Here is a 22,318-nt window from a genome sequence, read left to right on the forward strand (position 1 = left end):
CCAGACGTGAAGGCAGACAACAAGTCAATTTCCCAGCCTCACCAAGCAAGGGGAAAGGAAACTACAGAAAAACCAACACATAATCTATGGCTATTAGCATCATACATCTATCAGAATTTGGCTGGATATTTTCCTCTGGGACTCATGCAATATGTATGGGTCTAGTACTGCAAACTGTTCTAAAAAATTTCATAGAACAATATGGATCAAGGGGTACACTATTTCATTCCCTTCATTCAAAGCAGGATCAACCAAACCTACGTAACTTCTGACAGATACGTAACTAAATTTTCTTAGAGAGATCTACAGATCTGTCACATCTTCCTCACAGCTTATGACAGAACTCAATTATACCTATTAGAAAAAAATCTTCTTAATGTCTAATCTCAATCTTTCCTCACTACAGTTTAAAGGCCTTATATCTTGTCCTGTCCATATCAGATGGACAGGGTAATTTATTCCCTTACTTTTTCCTCATCTTTTCCATATCGAAAGACTTATTATATCAAAACTCAATCTTCCCTTCCTTAATCCAAACACTTAATTCATACAAACTTCTGTCCTATTTTTATCTGCCTGATAATTTTAGACTGTATTCTGTTGGTCCTATCCTCCTTGAAGTGTACTACCCCAAACTGAAGAGAATAGAGAGGTTATTTCTTGTGGCCCACAGACAATTTCAAGAGGGGAAAAAAAAACAAGGACGGTATTAGGATCTTTCTTTTCTACCAAGAAACCAGGAGAATTTGAGAGAAGGAAACTTGTTTCTTTTCCCCCGTGAGAATCTGCAATTTTTTTTAAAGCACATGGCCTACTTAAATACTGCCATTATGACTATGCAGGCATCCCTTGGGGGGGGGGGGGGGGGGGAACACGTCATGGGCACAAAGAAGCATCTGGCAAGTTATGATTCTTCAATTTTAGGAAAATAAGGAAGAACACAAAATGAAGAAAATGGGCTTCAGGTAATTAAACTTGAGGCAACTTGGAGAACTGAGAGGCAAAGTCTCCAGAGAAATCCCTTCCCCACCCAGAAGCCACAAACACGTTTCTGTAAGTGCACCAAGACACAGGAGACTGGCTTGCTCTTCAGTGAAGGGGGTGGCACCAAGCACTTACCCCAAAAACAGGGGAGTAGAGGAGTGCTAGTACCTTTTCTTTGCTGGCACACAATTAGAAAAACGTCTATGATTAGACACCTAGTAAAAGCAATACCAAGCACAGAAAAAAATGGATTTGATAATTAAATACGTTAGATATTCTTATATCAGCTAAGTCTATTTGAATTTACTCTAAGGTGTTTAGAGCTGACGGAATCAGTCTCAAAATTATTAAAGCTATTTTTGAAAACTTGTAAGAGAGCAGCAGTGATTCCAAAAGACTGGAAGACATGTAGTGACTAGCTTTAAAAAAATGGAAAAAGGAAGAGGCTGGGAATTAGAGACAGTAATTTAATTCTAGTTCCCCTGAAATATGGAATAAAAATTATTTGGAAAGATTTATCAGATAAGAAATTGCATAATACATAGATCTGTCAAGAATAAGTTACTTCAGATCTATGAAAAATAACCTTTCTGACACAGTACCATACCCTGTAGAGAAAGAAGGAGAGTAGGTATCATATACCACAGCTTCAGTAAGTTTCTGGACATTGTTTCTCATGGATCTTTCATAAGCAAAGGAGAGAAATATAATGCTGCAAAAGGAAACAACCTCCAATATGCAGGCAAAGATAAACTCGGAAGGGATGTATGCATGTTGAAAGACAAAACTACTTAATAAAGCAACCTTAATAACTTTGAGAAACCATATGCAGAAAAGCTGAATACAATTCATAAAGACACGGGGAATTCTAAACCTTGACAGGAATCAGTAATGGCACAAATACAAGATGGAGAATGACAAGGAAGGTTGCAGCACAGTGGAAGAGGAGCACGGAGGTTAGAGTTGCCCATACTCAGACCAGCAGTCTATACCACACTAGCAAAACAGCTAAAATCTCATGCTATGATGCATAAACAGCAGGTTGCAAGTCTATAGAAACCTACAGTGGGACATGGAATTGTTTTCAAAAGAACAGGGACAGTGGAGGCTGGGAAGGAAAATCCAGAGTGCTGTGCACAGAAGTTAGCTGCTGTTTATCTTTGTAAAGAGATTCCAGTGTCCAGGACTGCTGGCTTGGCACTGTTCACTAACACCACAGGCATGAATGTACAATTAATACTTCTCACCTGCCTCCACCTCACCCCAAGAACACCATGTATTTTCTACATCCCCAAAAGGTTTGCCTTAAAAGTTTTTAATACTTCTAGGCAGCAAAAGAACTACCTGCCTGCTGGTCATTTGGCAACCAACCATCATAGCAGGAAAGGTATTAAAAAAACAAAACTGAACCACACATCCTTCAAGATATATGAATCTAGGTAGGTATATAACCTCTCACCGTACGTTAGTAGCGTTTTATTTTAATTTCTAACTTATATCTGCTTTGGAATTTTCATTCTATTGTATTTAATGCTTTCAGTAATAAAATATAAATGTGGAACTTTATGTCTTTATTGCAAACAAGCAAAAGAAAAGGCTGAAAAGTCTGACAGTGTCTTTTAAAGATTACATGTAACAGCTACAATGAAATTGCTGAAAATCAGACATTATTCATTCAGATTTACTACCACAGCAAAAAGCTTTAGATTAATTACTGCTGCAATATATTTGAAAAATGACTAAGCCAATTAATCTCGTTCATCTATAAATGGAACAGCAGAGGCAAGAATTTTTAAAGAACTTCATTTAGGATTGCCAAGGTTCTACTGACAATGATAATCAGTATAAAGGAATTAGTAAAGTATATTAATGTAGTAACATACTGCTGGCACAACTCCAGACTTGAAAAATACACAAATCATTACAGAATAAAATGTGCTAGTGCCATTCAAGTGCTTATGACCAGGTGATTACATATCATAAAACATACAACCCTCACTCATCTTAGTTGGCTGCAGCACAGACTAAGAAAGATCATCTTCAGTAACGGCAAAGGGACCATACTGGTAGAAAGGTACTAAAAGAACCTGCAGAGCTTGATGAAGTAAATGGGCACATTGGGATTATGTGGCAAGGGTTTGGTAGCAGAGTAGGGCTGCAGGGGTGGCCTCTGTGAGCAGAGCCCAGCAGCTGCCCCATGGCAGATCAGAGCCAGCTCCAGCCGGCTCCAAAAGGGACCCGCTGCTGCACAGAGCCAAGCCAGTGATCAAGGCTAAGTGGGCTCTGGGAGAGCAGATGTAAGAAAGGGGAAAACAAAAGGGCAAAAAAACAAACAAACAAACGCTGCACAACAGCAGCTGGGAGAAGAGTGAGAAGCAGCCCTGTAGACACCAAGGTCAGCACAGAAGGAGGGCAGGAGGTGCTCCAGGCACGCAGCAGCAGTTCCCCCGCGGCCTGTGGAGAGGCCCCTGGTGGAGCAGGCTGTCCCCCTGCAGCCCATGGGTCCCACACGGAGCAGATCTCCACGCTGCAGCCCGTGGAGGAGCCCCCGGTGGAGCAGGTGGATGTGGCCTGGAGGAGGCTGCGGCCCATGGAGAGCCCCCGCAGGAGCAGGCCCCGGGCCGGAGCTGCAGCCCGTGGAGAGGAGCCCACGCAGGAGCAGGGGGTCTGGGGGGAGCTGCTGCCTGTGGGGGGCCCGTGCTGGAGCAGTTTGCTCCTGGGGGATGGACCCCGTGGTACGGAGCCGTGTGGGAGCAGTTCTTGAGGAGCTGCTGCCTGTGGGCAGCCCCCGCAGGCTCAGTTCGGGAAGGACGGCATCCCGTGGGAGGGACCCCACGGGGAGCAGGGGCAGAGAGTGACCGTGAAGGAGCGGAGATGAAGCGTCAGGGACTGACCGCAGCCCCCATTGCCTGTTCCCCTGTGCGAGGACATGGAAGAGGGTGGCTGGGGGGAAGGTGGTTTAGTTTGTTTTTTAGTTTCTCACTGCTCTCGCTTGTTAGTAATACGTAATAAATTATATTAATCTCCCTATGCTCAATCTGTTTTGCTCATGACCATAATTATTGAGTGATCTCTGTGTCCTTATCTCAATCCTTGAGCCCCTTCCATCGTATTTTCTCCCTCTTTCCCGTTAGGGAGGGAAGAAGGAGTGAGCAGTTGTGGTGGAGTTTGGCTGCCCAGCTGGGTAAAACAACTAAAATGTGAGACTCTGGACTTAAGGACTGTGAAAACAAAACATTTCTTAAACACAAAGGATCAACAAATATGTGTATGAATTTAAATACCTTATCAGCTCTTAAGAGTTACGCACTCAGATGACTTTGCAAGTCTGTGCCTAACCAGTATTAAAATGTGGCAGAAACACAACTTTTAAATGAAATCAGAAATTAAATTAGAAACCAAACACCTTCAAAATCAATAAAGAATCAACATCTTTGATTTATTATTATTTTATTTTTTACAATTGCAGCATCTAGAATTTCTAGACTAATCAATTCAGAATGACCTAGCTTAAAGCTGTATACAGTTTTTCACATAAGAAATAAAGAATGTTGAATTTTATCCTTTTTCACTTATCCAGACACTCGCTGCCACATATGGGATCCTGCGATCAGCTACACATTCACACATACCTGCACATACCATGAATAAACATCAGGCCAGAATGAATCTCAGTTTCCTTCCTGTTTGCCTGAAATCCTCAGTTTCTTAGTAACTGAAGTAATGAAAGAGAAGATCTGGTTTTGAACCTCATTAAAGGAAACTTTATCCTATTATTTATTCTGCAGCAATTAAAAAGGGTTTCTACATTTTCTATATTTAAATCACATAAAAATGCTGCCCTCACTACCTCCCTTAGGTTTTACGCACAAAATTTTATTTACATACTTTTTAGGGAAACAAGAATTTTTAAAATTACAAAGAAATGCTATTATCAGGCATGTAAGCTTTTCCCATGTGGTTGCCTCATATCACAAGATGTAAGAAGAAAGCAATCTATGCACTGCTGTGAGAAACAGTATCTTAATGAAAACAGATTTTCAAATGTGGTTGTTTGGTGTTTTTTTTCCTTTTCTTTTTTTTTTAATGCAAATCCTTGCAGCATAACACACGTTTGGACATTCGTTTTCAAAAGTTTTCATTTCCTTGTTTCTTTGGCCCTGCCAAATACACTTTAAGCAATTTCTTGGCAGGAACTAAAGCATTTCATATCTGTAAAACATGGCAAATTCAGCTTCATCTTGCACTCCATCTCTTTTGCACTCTTACCAAAATACAGATATTATAACCATGTCATATGGGTACCAAGAAAGCAGTGCATGGCCAAGCACTGCAAACAGTCATGCAGAGCATTTCTGTTCTTTAGGAACAACACTGAACTCAGTAAAAATATATCCCGCAGTTACTTCTGGTTCAACAGATTATGTTCAGAAGTAATGGAAATAATGTGTTACTACTGCTCCACTCAGGCTTTATGTTCCCTTTTTCTAGAATTTAGGTACCAAAATAAAGGAATATAATTAAAATAAAAGCAAATGTTTCCCTTTGAGACAGCAACACATATTAGAATTACTTATTAGAATAGAAAAAATTTATGATTTGGAGAAGAGGAAACTGCATCTTGTAGGAAACAACCACCAAACAAACAGTTTTTCCTTATTTTATTTCCTGCCCAAGTTTCCATCTGAGGGTCACTAGAAGACCTACCAAGCAGAAACAGGACGGAGCACGCTCATCTGAGTGAACCATACTTATCTGATCCCAAACATACTGGAGTCAGAAGACAACTATGATTTCCATAGCTCTGGATAACCCACCAAACCTCTAACAGCTTTAAGATTATAGCTGAAATCTACATCCAATGTACACTGCTATTTAGCAACTCAGGATCCAGGCGCTGCAACTATGCAGACTAGCTCTCAGTGCTCCAACACTGCTCTCCATCCATTCCCGACCCTTTATCAGCTCAGCCCCCACTGCTGCAGGCAACACCAGCATGTCATAACAGCAACTTAAGTGCCAGACCACAAACTTAAGTGAGAGAAAGAGTGCTTCCAACTCCACCTCACACATTCTTCACGCCCATGATGGTAGAGGCAACACAGCCACCAAGCCTGGGGCTTTCAGCAAAAACGAGCAGCAGCTCTGGACTTTCTGACCGGATCCCACTCTCTTTGTAAAGAAAGGCTATTGGACCAGAGCTGGCCAACAGAGGCCTTTTGGAAGGCACAAAGTTACGCCAGTCACTTTCCATTTTAAAAGCCTTGAACTAATGAACAAAAAAAACCCATAAGCTGTATTTCCCACCGTGGTACTGGAAATTAATTCAGCCATTAACCAGCACACTGTGTTCTGTGAACCATTCCTAGATGGTTTTCAAAGAGACAGTAAAAATACAGAATACATAAACACTGACCTTGTTTCTTTTAACCCTTCTTTCTGAATGACTTCCAGTATTTGTTTTGCAGTCATTGGTGAGTTGGGGTACTTTTCCAATGCCTGAAAAGAAATAATAAATGGGTAAGTGTAAGACATAGCTGTCCCATGAATTTTAAAGGTTGCGTCTTCATGCAGTCTTTATACAGTCATTTGTGAAAGGCAGGGAATGGCCGTATTGAGACTGAAATCCTTTGGCTGTTGGAAGGCCAGATACAAATCAGGAAGCTGCAGCAAGAGTAAGTTTTACTTGCTGTATCTACTATGCTGCCTGGGAAAAATTCTTAGCAGGTTCCAGGTAAGAGTTGAAATATGCAACTAATTTTATGACACAGCAACAGAATTCCTCTCAAGCAGAAAGGAAAAAAAAAAAAAAAAAAAGGCAAGAGACAGGTAGTTGTGGTCTTCCCCCCACCCTCCTTTTTCAAAATTATAGATAAATAGAACTATCTGAGGTCATCTGAATATTCGACACTTAGGTTTTATTGTGACCTCAGGAACAAAGCAAAAGCTAAGAGCTTCCATTCGTAGAGTAGGAGCTACTATGAAAATTGACACAGATAGGTTTCAATTTTCAAATGCTCTTTGTTTCTAGAAACCATGAAAAATGAAGTAGTCAGAACAGTCACAGCACACGAGATGCTACATGACAGAGTGCAATATATTTTTCCAGTTCAGCTCAGTTTTCCACTCCTTTGCCTTTTCCAATCGAGCCCAAAGTAACCCACTCTTCTTTCCAGATACAACCATCTTGAACAGAATTTTCTGGTTTTCCTCTTCCTTTTAGTCCCAATCGGTTTTGAGCTGTTAAGCAAACAGCTGCTCTTGTTCATTTAAAGTGCCAGACTGACAGCCCTGGAAAATGAAACCTTTCAATCAGCAGTAAAAGGTGCAGCACAGGCAAGAGCAATGCAAGCTTCCCAGAGCATCTTGCCAACGTCATCTGAGCCAGACCTTGCATTTCTACCATGGGTAAACAAGAAATCAGTTTGGTCTCCAAACTCATCTAATCCTGAGCTTCCCTCTAGTAGTTACCACACAATGGCAATTGTGAAAGTAGCTACTACTATGTGGATACGTGCCCACTAGGAACTAGAGACACCACCAAATCATGTCATGCCAGTCACCAAACTGTGAAGGGTGCTAACCAGGGCTGTAATTCAAACAGCTCACATAAAGCCAAAGCCTCCCCGCTCACTACCAACTGACCAGCTCAACCTTCTCTTGCCATTTTATAATTCTGATTTGCCGCCTGCTCTCCCCTTTCTCATTGAAAACACGGTTTACCAAATCCTTTGGCTGCTTTGCTGCAGGTGAGCTTCTTATCCTTTATCTTTCAGTTCCACAAAGGAAAATGCAGAAGTGAGGGCTGCACTAGAAAGGTCTGGGAGCTGAACTGAGCTTATCTCATGTACATCAATAGGCAAGATTCAAAAGGGACCTGTCAGGAAAGGAAAACCGAAAGGTGATTTGAAAGGAGAAAGAAGAGTGGATAGGAGAGCATGACAAGGAGTAAGGACAGAAGGAACTGCACAGGGCTGGGAAAAGGGCCAGTGCACAGCAACGCATGAGAAGTGATATGAGGTATTAATGACAGAACCACATAACACACTAGGAAAATGACAATGAATATAAGGACTAAGACTGGGATGAGAAGAAGCTGATGTGTGGGAAGATACAGAAATGGAAAGTTTAACCTTTGAAAAGACGACGAAGAATAAGGACAAGGTCAAATGAGAATACACTGAAACAGAGGGAAAAGAAGGGAACGGAACTGGGAACATTCCAGAGGGCAAACTGGAAAGGACAGAAGAGGAAACTACACTGTACTGGACACGGCTATGAAGGAAACTGTGTGCACTTGAAAGTGGGGTTACTCACTGTGGAGGATTCCCTGTTTCTCTTCCTGAGTACAGGCCCCTCAGCACACCTGGGCAGCTCCTCCCTGCAAGTGAGAAAATTTGGGTAGCCCTGTCCCCTTCTCTGTGACATCACATCCTATTCTGCAGAGTCAGAAAACGTGCCAGGTATTATCACGTGGGTTTGACAATGATGGGAAGGAAACAATAACACTACATAAACATCAGAAGTCCCCTTGTTCTGGACAATGGGAGAAGGGAGAGCAGTTTGTGCTGAGGAAGCTGCACTGAACTGGTTGTGGAAACAATGGCCAGACATACAGGATACGGAAGATCATCTTCACCAAACAACAATGAAACCAACAAGCAGGATGCATAACACCACTACAGAAAGCTTAATCAAACCCACAAGGCAGATTTCAAATACCACAGTATGAAGTGAACACATTCAGGGTACAATGACAAACTGAAACGCAGAGTATGTTAGACAGGCTGAATGTGCTGGAGCAAACAATTGCTCATTGTGTGGACTTATTTTACTGCTGGACATGTAGCGTGGGCTGCAGTTCATATACTCTATGAATTTAATTCTGTTCATCTAACCCTTTAAACAGAGGGCTGTTATTTAAAGAACTGTTCATACCCGAACTGAAAAGCATAAATTCTCCAATTCAGACACTACTTAATTTGAAAACCATCTTACTGTGCACTTGATTAAGTTTTCTTTATCATGATGAAGATTAATCTAGCGGAGAACCTTAGCAAGGATACCTTCTTCTGCCCTTCCCACCATCGTGTGCCCTCCCCCTGCAACTTTAGCCTAACCATTTATCAGAGGAAAAAAATAAAAATAATTACTTTGAAAAACATTTTCATGACAATCCCATTATTTTCTTCCCCCAGTTATGGAAAATAGCATCTGAGTATTATTTAAGAGTCTGTGAGCTAATGAATACACTGAACTGATAATTGCACAAGCGACTCTTGCCTCTGTATCTCACCATTAGCATTGCTAAAAGCCCACAAGCCCTTCTGCATTTCTAGACTTTTAAAAATATTAGAAATTCAAATTGAATTACTAACTGTCCCTTAAGGCAAATAAAATACTAAAATGCAGTAGCGTACTTAAGTCATAGACTCCTTGGTCAGACAAAGTAATCGCATCCTTAATCTGTTTTGAATATCTTTCTCTTTCCTCCCACTCCATCCACCAACACTCATGTCATGTACGGGTAGTGACTAATAATGCTGGAATTAAAATATGCCAAAGTACTGTCATGAAGAGTACGATTGTTTCGATGCGTTTTGTTGCGAAGGACAATGGCAGAAGAATGGTTTGCACTGACTGCAACCTCTATCACAGAGGATCAAATATGCTCTATTTATTCCTGCCATTCAACCACAGCCTCAAAAAGGGACAGCCACTAAATAACTGGGACAAATGATCTGATATCCATCAGGACAATCTGGAAGAGAACAGCAGCAGTCATTGCACTGAACACATTCTTGGTGTTCATTTAAACACTGGTTAATAGGTCAAAGAGAAGGCAACTTAGACCCAAACAAGCACAAACTGTTAGGTTTGCTTCACCTACACATATCAACCCACAACTTAAGCAATATTTAAGCATAATAACTGCACAAATACAACAAACGTGTACATTCCCAGTTCCATTTCAAATGTCTCGTCAGTTACACATAACAAGAAGAAATTCTAATTCCTTTTCTCAGCAGGGTATCTATGTTGTGTACATTTACACTACTCAAAAACCATCAGGTGCCACGCCAGGGAAAAAAGCATTTTCCGGTGAGCTGTAACAAGAGAACTCTGGAGCAGAGTCAAAACTCTCAGCTCTGCTTAAGAGAGAAATCTTGAATGCTCAGCTCATCTATGAAATCAGAACAGAACCTCGAGATAGCGGACAGAATGATTAATCCGCACACAGAGCTGCTTGAAGCAGATCTGCTCAACCGCTTGCACTTCGGCCACTAGAGGGAACACAAAGAGAGGAACAGCATGAAGAAAGGCGAACTAGAAAGTAAGCTTTATTGCCACCCATAAACGCTGTCCTGCAAAACTGGGAAGCTTTGCCAGAGAAGCAGCCACCAGTCCTGCAGCTATGAGTTATCATGTTGGCAGAAAACAATTCTTCTAAAGGTGAACCAAGTGTGGGCAGAAACAGTGCCATGGTTCAAAAGCGGCAAGCAGATCAATCCAGTGGTCTTGATGCTGCTGGTCCAGCCACAGTACAGTAAGCTGAAACTGAGCCTTTTTTTTTTTTTTTTGTAAGCTCCCTGAAAGGATCTGAAGGTCAGATAGCTGACAAAAATCAGGATCATTTTATCCCATCTGCTTGGTCAAACTGTAGGCTGAGCCACAGCTCACAAACCAGAGCAGTTCTCTTTAGAACGTTATTTAAATAATTCAGCAGAAAAAGGAACAGCACAGCTATTGCCAGCGCTCCCACTCAGCAGCTAAAATACAAGTCTGGCTGAACTGCACAACAGACAGACATTCTTTACTGCCCAAAGAGAGCAGGGTGAACAGAAGAACAGAAAAATATCTTTCCTTTTCCTAAGCAGTGAATATATGATCTTTTCTAGCCACTCATTACTAAGTTAATTGAAAGATGGAGTCCCAAACAGGGTACAAGAACAGCATCCTGGAATAAATCCAGCATTGTCTTTTCCAGCTGCTTGTGTGAGGTTAACAGGAGGACTGACTTCTATTGTGGGAAATGCCCCACTCAAATCTTTTGTATTCATTTTTGATTAACGGCTTCAGTCATTGGGGAATTATCGGCAGCCTGGTAAAAGTTCAAAGCCCTTTGTGTGAAGAAAGATGGGTAAATGGTTAGGAGAGGAGAGGGTTGGGTAGGGTAGGATAAGGGTGGGGGAAGAAAGGAATTGGATAGAAATGGATGAGAAAGAGAAAACAGCAAGACTGAGAAGAGGGAGGGTACATAATATTGAACAGCGAAGAAGGAAGAAAATAACAAGATGCACTACAAGCTATTTCAAGAGAAGTTTTCAAATAGAGGTTCATGGAGCTCTTGCTGATGGTGATTAAGACAAAGGTAAAGAGTAATTTCCAAGTACTAAAACATTAAAAGAAGCTGAAATGGGTGTAATAACTCTTCTGGTAGGCCTTTTGTCTTTAAGCTAGTACAGTTACTATAAGGAAGTTATAAAATTTGAGCGGAGGTAGATGCATTTCATCAGTGATGTCTTTCACAATATGCTCTGTACTATGAATTTGCCTTTGTAATTCATGCATCATTATAGGTAAGAAAGAAAAACAAAATCAAGCAAGGAAAGTAGCAAAGATGTAATAAGAACAAGAAAGCAACATGTGAAAACAGCTAAACTTGCTGAAATACATGAAATGTCTGATCCTCATTTAGGGGATCTGTCGGTACGGATCCACGAACACTTCAATGACTCTAACAGGATGAACCCAGCGTAAGCAGAATTCTTTCAAATATATGTATAAGGTCAGGATCAAAGACACATATCCCAGTGAGCAGGATGTCAAACTTTCCACCCTAGTATGGGTTCCACTATTAGCAGAATTAGTATGAGAGTGATACTCTCATCTTTTGAGGTATTGCAATACCTGTAACCTCCGATCTCCCACCTTTCCACACCCCTACTGAAACACCTTTATTCCCTTCTCTTTACCACATTACACTCCTACAGTACATTCCTACATCCTCTACATCCTGACACATTAACACATTAATATAGAAGCTGTTCATTGCTGTGGGTTCCCCAAAACCAACCACAGGCACCCAGGCATTGCCTAGGTAGCCAAAATGTGTGTGCGCCAAGTAGCTAGCTAGCAGCACCCTGTAGTTCCTAGGTGCTGACAGGACAAACTGCATTGTGAACCTCCCATGGCTCATAGAAGATATTCTCTGCCTATTTAGTTTAAGAAAATTAGTGTAGAAGTTTCAGTCTCTGTATCAATGCAGTCAGCTGAAAAACATGGGTCAAAGCTGCTTACAGTTATGAATCATTATTCCAGGGAAGAGACCAGGAGCAAAAAACAGCTCTGCCACCCAACAAAATCACTCCAATCTCCACTACCTCAGTGATCAAACAGGCCACGATCCTGAAATGCCTCTAATTCCAGCAGGGATCAAAATTCCCCTTTGGCTCTTACCCCTGTACAAAATGAAGAGAGGCCATGTTTAGGTGACTGGGACTAACAGAGCAGAATGGATGCGAGTGCCCTGCCAGCTGCCTTTATGCTACAGATAAGAGAGGGAAGAACTACCACCAGTGTGAACATGCTCAGCACTACTCAGGGAACAAGACAGAAATACTAAGAACCACTGAACCCCAAACCATATTCACTTCATATATGCTGTTTTCTCTATTGAAAGCTGATACAGATTTTTTTTCTGACACTGAAAAAACACTGCTGCATAACCAATGTTGCAGCATAGCAAAATCAAAAACAATATGAAGAGTAAAACTCCCATAAAAATCAATAGAGAGAACGAGTATGTGCTTGTTTTAAAAGCTTTCATCGCTTAACTTCCTCAGGCAAATGTAATGTGTAAGGGTTACTTTTAATGTGAGAAATAAAATTCCTACTGGCTACTCTCTGAACGTACCAGATATAACAAGAGGCGACAGTTATGCCGGTTTTGTTGCCATTGCTTTATTACCAGAGCTTATCTTGTTTGACAGTGTCCTAAAGATACAGACCTAAGATTTCCAGAAGGTGAAAAAAAAATAGAAAAAAAAGAGATGAGAAAAATAAAAATAAGAAATCTAGAATCTTAGCAGAATAAAATATTTTAACTGTGTACTCTAGCTAAATATTCTTACATATGACTTTTGGCCATTTTAAGTATTTTATCCAGGTAAAAATCACCTACTAGATGGATAAGATAAGTTTCATTCTGCAACTGACATTGACTCCATTGATGCACCATGTATACACTTAACCAACCAAGAAGCACTCCTCTTCATGTTTCCAAAATATGGCTAATGACAACAAACATATAAATAAGACAATTAAAACTATACTTCCATTTTAATTCTGTAGGAAAGGTGGCATGAAACCACCTCACAAAACTTGCAGCATATTTTGATGCTTAGGTGAAAAGCCAATGGAAGTGCCAGTTGATCCTTTTAACCTCACAGAGCACGCCCATAAACTTCAAAACTCACTTGTTTGCTCTGTTCCTCACTCACAGGATGATACACAGCATTGCTCCCTTTGGATTAAAAAGTAAGAAGAGATGCAGAAAATTACTAACAATCTTAGTAATTTTATTCCAGAAAAAAAAGACCAGAACGTGTCCAACGCATGGACAACATGGAAAGAAATTTCCGAGATGTGTGCAGCAAATGATAAAACAAACAAAAAAAATCTTTTGCAATTACAGAATTACAGCCACAACAAAAAGCCACTTTCAGTTTCCTGAGCCCACCTGTACTGGAAGCAAAATGGAACACCCCATGAAAATCTCCATGAAAGAAAAAATGATGAAAGCTCTGCTGGGTCTTTTTTGCTTTGTTTTTAAGAGGAGAGCTATTTGTTCTTGTCAGAATTGGCAATTTAAAACAGTAGTCTTATCAGCCCTTGTGTGTTATGTACTTTTTCCCCCAAAGTTGCACAATGATTTCACACGAGTTTTCATTAGTCTGCATCATGACATCATTGCGTGCAGAATTCAGTTCACTGGCACAATGCAGATCTACTGCTTAAGTTGCTCTGAGAGCAGATATGATAAGTCATATTTTTGAACTAAAGAAATACAGCTTTCTTAGAGAATGTATAAAGAGAGAATTCTTTTGTTAGCTGTCAGTGAGATTTTGCTATCTCTGTTAAATATATAATGGTTAGTGTCATAACAAAGATCAGCCATCATGTTATGGCATTTATCTTCATGAGTGAAGAGAGGAAGGGCTACTGTGATTTATTCCATCTCTCCTCATGAGACGATTAATGTCATAAGAGATCAGCCTTCAGTGCTGACTTGTACACAGAATAAAACATAGGGCTGGAGTGGGATGCTAGGCAGTTTTAATTGCCACAAGTTTGGAAGCCCACATTACTTACAGATGGCACAGTTGACAATTACTCATCTAAGATTTTCAAAAATAGAAGAATATTTTGTGGTTCACTAACTCATATCCATTTTATGTTGCTTACTTGTTTAGCCCTTCTTATCAGTCCTTCCACAAAATCCTTTTCCCCATCTCATCACCCAGGTCCACCCACAGTTGTCCTGTTCAACACAGCATTCGTTGCAGAATTGAAGTGCATATTGGCAGTCTACAGTGATATTTGTAGCATCTGTTTAAAGGCTTGAAAAATATACTATTTAACAACTATTACTAAGAAACATTTGTCACAATACAGACAGATTACAAAGAACATGTGATGGCTTTGTATCTGAGTTTGTATGCATATGTAAATATACATAAATAAAACTTTGGATAGAAGGAGCAGCTTTCCTCAAGTTTTGAGAAAAGTTACATAATCACTTCTTCCCAGGGGTCTTGTAAAACAATCTGACCATCCTCAATTTATGTTAATAATCTTTCAAAACTCTATCACTTCAGAAAAAGCATACATATATTACACTGTTTACATGCTCCCAACTCCTTCTTGTGGAAAAAAAAAAAAAAAGCTTCAGATTATATTGTGCTGTTGAAAAACATGATAAGCAAAAGTTCTGTTAAAGAGGAAACAATTATTTTTCCCCCAAGCGGGGCAAAAATTATCATCTGGATTTTCTCAAATTCTCCTTTTCTGGATACTGCTAAATCATGCCACACTGAGTAAAATCTAATTCTTGATATTTTTTTCTGTTAAAAACAGCAAATCTTTACCACTGGTTTGCATCAACTATAATAAGTTATTAAAGAGCTCTCACCACAAAGCATTATCCTTATCTAGGTTTATTGACTCGAACACTTTTATCAGGCTGTTAACTACGTCCACATATAATGTAATCAGCACCTGAGGTCAGTCACACCAGTGAGAGCAGCCAAGTAACAGCGCAACTTTAGGGCAAGGAAGAAGTATTATGAAAGCTAAGATTTTTTTTTTCTTGATAGGAGGAGAGGTGGGCAGGAGAGAAAGATCAATGGGACCTTATCAGTACAGCTGTCTTCCAACTGGATGCTGATTTCCCTTAGAGATTTGAACCAACAGGAGCAATTGTTTGGCACAGGTAAGCCAATTCAATCACATCTCCAGCCTATAAAGAAAAAAGATGAACCACGACTTCAGAACTGGACTTGGTAAGGAGACAAAACGCTGACTGTTAAACCAACAGTTTGTAATCAAATCTCAAACCAAAACAGAGAACGTGTCGTCCTCCATGAGGGAAAAAACTGAAAATGTTCAGGATAATCTCTAGTTGTGGAGGCTGCCAACTCCTGACCCTTTCTGAAGGCGTTATTCCACGCTACAAGGCCAGACTCCCAGAAGTCTATCTGGCCGATTGCTGACCAGGTTGCAGCAGAAAATGACCATCACACAGCTACTAATGCTGAGCTCTGGAATCACAACAAAGGAAGTGGTCAACAGAGATGAAGGGTTTGCTAAGGGAATGTAAATACAGAGACTTGTTATAAAACTAGGCTTCCTGTTCAAAGCAAACCTCTGTCTTTAAGGGTCATTAACTTTACAGCATATTTCTTACCTAAGACACTTCACTATACATTCAACAGATTCAACCATTAACTGTCAAGAGAATACCCAAGAAAAGCAAACCATGCAAGGGCAAAACATGGCTGTTAGATAGTATATTCAGTCATTAATTTTATTTTTTTTTCTATGAGCACCAATATAAATATATGTGAGTTTTCCCAAAGTTGCATCTCCTCTGGAAATGCAGAAGTAATAAATTGTCTGCTCCTAGGAAATGTTACTGGCAAATAACTTCAATGTCCATGGGGTTTAGACACAACTTTTTGATGTAATGTTTTAAAAGATGATAATAATACATGTTTTCGCTATATCTTCCATTTCCTCTCTAAAATAGCAAGCAACAGAAAAGTGAAAATTGTTTCATGTGAAGTTACATCGCCTCAGCTTGGGCTTCCAGTGTAACTACTGAATGCATACTGTACCTTTGAACCAATGTGAGGTAGTAAGGAGATTCAACGCAAATCCAGGAATGCGATCTTTCTTTAACTATGCCAGACAATCTCATCCAAAGACACAAAACTATACACAGAAGATTTAGGCACTATGTTCTCTAAGGTTAAAGAGAAAATAAACCATGGTGTCCAGAATCACAATAAGAAAACTAGCACAGTCTCATCTTCAAGCATTGTGTCGGACAGACTTTAGGAGATTTTAGGAGATACGTATGTTTTGCTGCTCTAGAAATAACCTTGGCAAGATCATTCGAAACTAATTCTGAAAATTCTGGTAGGTGATCTTACTACCAAACAGATGAGAGAAAATTTCAGAAGACAAATTGGCCTTTTCCATTATTTCAGAGAGATTACTTATAATTTCAACAATAACATTTTGGCTAAGATAGCCCCCATATTGGAAATTGTTCTAAACAGAATGCAACATAATAAAAACATAGTATTTCATTTCCAAAACAAAGATTTTGTCTTTTACAGAGAAGACTGTTGGTGGTGGTGGTGGTGGTGGTGTATTGTTCCCTCTTCCCCCACTTTTTTTCCCCCCTCTCCATTTCCACCCTTAAACTACCAAAATATGAGAAGAATACCATCTTGAAAGATGAAGATTTGGGGACTTCAATGAGTTACCTAATTAAGTGAAATGGTGGCTAAATAAATAAACAAATGAAATGCAATTTTATCCTAGAATTCAGAATTATTCTTTTCTGTTTCTTTCACTTTTAGTCATAGATTGTCCTATCCATAATATTTACTATACTATTTCTGACTGCTAGAAGAACATCTCCATCTCTTCTTCACCATTTCCCAATGCAGCGCTACCATCTTTCCTGCAGGATTACATCAGAATTACTCAGGCACGCTCTCTTTTTACCACATGACAGGCCAGCAGACACAAACCCAGTTTCATTCTCTTCTGCTAATCCCAGAAAACATATGCAAGTACTAAAAGTAACAAGCATCATAACTATTATGTATGCTTATAACATTTAAAAAAAACATTTTCAGAACATTGTCAGAATGCCTTCCCCAGATCCTTTTCCTCCCCCACCACACCCATGTTTTTCTCTAAAATTAACGCCAACATTTAACAACATGTTAACTAACACATGAAACTTCTTGCCATAGCAGCTCTAAGAATGCTGATAACAGCAAACAGGTGTAGTGCTTTTTTATTATTATTAAAAAGAAAAAATAAAAAAACAACTTTCAGTCTCTTTGCAGCTCTTTGAGAAGCATTTCCCAACCGCCATGTGTATATAACATCCAGGCAGCCTCTTTTACAGTTCTGGTTCAGAATGAGAATAGGAGCATTATTTTACTTTATTTTAACATTACTTTAAACTGTTTGAAACATTCTCCTACAGCTCAGACACAATATATTAAGTTTGCATATGGAAATTACAGTATGAAACCAAGTCTGTCCTCATTAAGGAAAGTCACATTTCTAGAGATTTTTTATTTTACTTCTTTAATTAATGGAATTGTTAAAGGTTTCAGCAGTTATAGCAAGATGAGAATGTTTTTGAGGATGTGTCAAACAATCTATCTCCAAGCAAGGCAGATAACCCCACAAATGAATGGAGACAGAATTGTTCTCTATTGGTATCACTTCTTTCATTAGAAACTAATCTACACAAAAAAATTCTAACAGGTCCCTGAAAAAAATCCTACTTAAAGCCAACTAATTTGAAAGATTATGATATCTTAGATTTTTGGTTTGTTAGTTTTTCAAACAGATTAAAAGACAGCAAGACAACACTCTTCTGGCCCACCTTCCAAAGCCACACAGAATAATCCTGATCAACTGCCTTGATTCCATTCCTTCAGATTCTTAAATGTTTTCTAGTTTCTTCATCTTCCACTGCTGTAGGTTTCAACCCCATGGTTCACAGACCAGCTGGAAGATTACCCTTCTGGAGTCCATGAGGCACAACAGCTCAAATGATTGCTCAGACACTGACTTTATCCTTAGTGTCTTTCACCATGCCCGCTCCTCTTACTGCTTGTCTCTTGCACTGGATCCTGCACCCTTCAGCCAGTCCAGCATCTATTCAGTCACTTCTCCCACACTTATACTCTCTTTCACTGTACACCTCCCCAGGCAGCCCTATATGAGTTCTGCAGTCTCCTCCTCAAGTGTTGCTGCTGCTGTGGACCTGGAGGCTAAATTAACAACCTGCAGCGAATGTCAAACACTTAGTGTAAAGGACTGCTCATTGCACAGGCACAGAGAAGTTCCTGTGGAGGTGCTTAGTAAACGCAAGAATCATCAGCAATGGATGAGTAATGGACGTATACAGCATGCAGTAACTTGCACAGTCAGACTGACAACAATCTCCAAATTTACCTTGTGAAGTCATAGCACTCTAGCTCTTAAGTACTTCTGCTACTCTAAAAAAGAGCGCGTTTCAAGATCACAGCCACTTAGAGGGGCTCACTGAGTCCTTGGAACACTGTGTCACAAAGAGCACAAAAGATCCTTCTTCATAGGATAACCACAGTGTTCAAGCAAGCTGAGAGCAGTAATTCCATTTTCTTTCAGCATCTACTCTTTGAGTGCTGATCCCATGCTCTGTAAACCATAACATTCACCAACAGACTTTTACTAAGGAAAAAGAGCACGACTCCACAACAAAGACAGGCTCGGTTATCACTGACAAGTTTCACTCAAATGGGTAACTCTCATTCCAAAAGTGACAGGGGAAATTGGCAGTGAGTCAACTGATCCCTGAGCACTGACTGGAGGAAACAGTATTTTAGCGCAAAGAATTTAGTTTGCAAGATGAAAAAACAAACAACTGGACCAATTCAGGAGCTGAGAGCAGTGTCCATTTCTTGCTGTTGCTATCTGTTTCCCCAAAGGATGCTGGGGCTCATTACGAGCAGACTGAATGTCCCAGGCATGCAGACTTGTGTCTTTGATTCTCCCAGCCAGTCTCACAGAGCTGTAACCCAATACTTGACATCGCATATAAGATTTGGGCTGCTAAGTCAGGAATTTGAGGGACCACATCAAAATAGGAATCCTTACTGTGTCCTTCCATCAAATATTACTTACAGGGATACCTGGCAAAAAGCACTTCAGATATTGCCCACGAGGCTACTGTTTGACTACCACCCACATTCAAAGCCTCCAGCTGCCCACAGACTGGGTACAGTGAAGTAAACCAATGTTTTAAAAGATTAGTAGCCTTACAAGTGGCAGATCATGCTGCATACTGCAGCTTCCCCTTTCTTTCCTATGATCTGGCCCAACAGATCCGAGCACTTGCTGAATTGTCCAGCTATGCCACTGGTGCGTACTTAACAGACAGCAAATGTTTAATAATGCAATGCAACTTGACAGCACAGCATCCTGGGAGCAGGACAAAAGGAAGACAAACAACGTGTTTGACAAGCATTGCCAATGTAGCAGAATTGGCTACACAGACTTTTCTTTCTCTTGGAAAAAAAAAGAAAAAAAAAGTTTAAAACAGAGAGCTCAGTACAAGAACAATCCATGCAAATAACAGGTAGTCCTTTGTACCTTCAGGACACCACATCCTGCCACTGGTCACCTTGAAACCAGTGACAAAAAGGTATTAACATATCTCCAGAAGCAACTTATTTGAAAATGTATTCACCAGGGATTTATTGAGCTTATTCCACAGCTACACAATGAGTCCTACAATGTTGTTGTACTTACATTTTAAAACAGAAGATGAGTGCTTGCAAAAATCTCCATTATGAACGAAATAGCTTATGAAACAGACTAGAATGCACTAAGGACTACTGCTGTTAAGTATGAACCTGCAGCATCATTGCTGTATCAAAACTGCTGAAAACATCCAGAGGGTTTAAGTACTAAAAACCCTCAAAAAAGACAGAGGAAGTGACTAAGTACCATTAAATAAATACAGATTTTTCAATCTGAATGAGGAAACCTGTGTTTTCTGTCTAGTCACTGTCAGAAAAAAAAAAAAAGAAAAAAGAGGTAAAGATACATTTGAACTCTAAATGATGTCCATTGGGCAACTCTTCAGGATCACTTTTTTCTCCTAGTTCTCCCATTTTTCAGTAGGACATGAAATTCCACAAAAAGAGCAGATGCTGGCAAAGGCCAGAGAAGTCCTAGCTCAAAAAATGGGTAAAGAAAGTTACCAACTGATTTCATAAACCTAAAGTTAATTTTGGGCATCTGATTTAGTTTTAAGTCTAACCAGACAATGTAACCTCGAGGACCTTTCCAAACTCACCTCTGATTATTAGCTCTATGACTATCAAACTAATAGTGTAATTAAGATGAACACCAAACTCCAAAGAGGTTCTGTTTGGTCTTACCCGTCTAGAATTTCAAACCGAGAGAAAAGCCAAATGAAATGAAAGAAGCTGATGTGATCAGAGAACGCCATAATTTTGAGATAGCTGCTAGAATCTTGGTCCAAAAGAAAGACAGCTGGCTATGGCCAGTGACTATTTATCCCCGTTTACCTTGCTAGGTAGTACTGGCAGACACGTGGTGACATGCATTACCATGTGCTTCTCTGGTACAGCAGTGCCAACAGACACCCCAGCAGCTGGTGGATAACTGGGAATTTTGAGACATAAAAAGAATCAACATTTATCCAGGAATAGACATCAATAGATCTACTGAAGCAACTGGGTGTGGAATTTATTCAGTTAAAACTGATGGGACTAAAAAGAAAAATAATAGAAACAAAGTTATCACTTAATGAAGGACAAAGTTACAAAGGCGATACGATACAATGATTGTGGTAGAGCCTATCATAAAAAAGGTTCGAATCATAAATGCGAGAACAAATCATATGGGACTTAAAGATTGCCTATGACTTACTAGATTCTGTAGACATTTCGAAAGGGAACTCACCAACCACTACAGGAATTAGGTGTGTTCTCCAGGAAAGGGAGAAAAACTTTGACCTTCATATGGTTATTGTGTGCTTTGGTTAAGGCTCTTTTCCCTCTTTAGATGCCAACTGATACAAGGAGCTGATCAGGATGACTGCTTTACCAAATTCATGGCTGTATCTATATTCATCCAAGATCACAACAAGAAAGAAAGAAAATACCTTCAACAGCAAGTTCACCAAATCGCTCATTAGCCCTAGACACTTGTCTGTCAAGGAACACTTCTGAAGTTGTAGACAGCAACATTATCAAAACATGGAAGTTAGACCGTCCTCTACAGAATGGAATTGTCACCCACAGGATAAAGTCAGGTTGGCTGAAGCTCCGGGCAATCTGGTCTAATGAAAGATGTCCCTTCCCATGGCAGGGGAGTTGGAACCAGGTCATCTTTAGAGGTCCCCTCTGAGTCAAACCATTCTGTGATAATGATCTCTACAGTTGAGCCTCCACGAGCAGTGAGGAGATACGCATCACCACTGACTCAGCTAGACCAATCCACGCATGTAGGAGGGCCAGTTTTAAAACACAGTATAAAATTTCTGTCTTTTAAATAAATCATTTTCTGATGCTCCAAATCATGAACAATCAATTAGAAAATGTCCCGAAATATCTTCTACAGAGAGCTATAGCCCAGTCCTCTTAATGACTCAGTAAATGTCCCTGGTGCTTTGAGAGCACTGACTGAACTGTGCTTATTGACGATTGCAAAAGCTGTCAGACAGAAACTACGCTCAGTCGAACTACACAAAACGGGTCTGCCTCAGAGAGCTGAGGTACAGGATGCCACATCAGATTCAGAACCTGCAGGTTAACAGCCAGACCCCGTATGTTAAAAACCTTACTTAAAAGTTCCAACAATACTGAGGGAAGCTACATGTGAGGCACCGCAGAGACTGTCCTGCTGAACTCAAGCCATTAAACCGAGCTGAAACTCTTACCATTCACAGGATGAAAACAGAAAGCATAAGATTGCCCCTGCTTCCTGTTCCAATGCCACA

At 40.1% G+C, this 22,318-nt stretch overlaps 1 protein-coding gene across 13 annotated transcripts in view; it reads right to left on the reverse strand.

Annotated features, from left to right (window-relative positions):
- The window catches only part of ASXL3 (ASXL transcriptional regulator 3), a 131,977-nt gene that overhangs the window by 100,172 nt on the left and 9,487 nt on the right, over positions 1-22,318 (reverse strand). For 5 of the 13 annotated variants that reach the window (XM_083823476.1, XM_083823489.1, XM_083823478.1 and 2 more), the window contains exons 2-3: positions 8,302-8,365; positions 6,401-6,483 (exon numbers count right to left, since the gene is read on the reverse strand). In XM_083823476.1, coding sequence (XP_083679602.1) covers positions 6,401-6,483; positions 8,302-8,365 — 147 coding nt within the window. Of the gene's footprint in view, positions 1-6,400; positions 6,484-7,707; positions 7,862-8,301; positions 8,366-20,882; positions 20,980-21,279; positions 21,441-22,318 lie in introns of those variants that run through there. The other 8 variants (XM_083823480.1, XM_083823486.1, XM_083823479.1 and 5 more) reach the window with 5 other exon arrangements.

The sequence above is a fragment of the Anser anser genome (assembly GCF_964211835.1).
Source record: "Anser anser genome assembly, chromosome: 2".
Lineage (NCBI taxonomy): Eukaryota > Metazoa > Chordata > Aves > Anseriformes > Anatidae > Anser > Anser anser.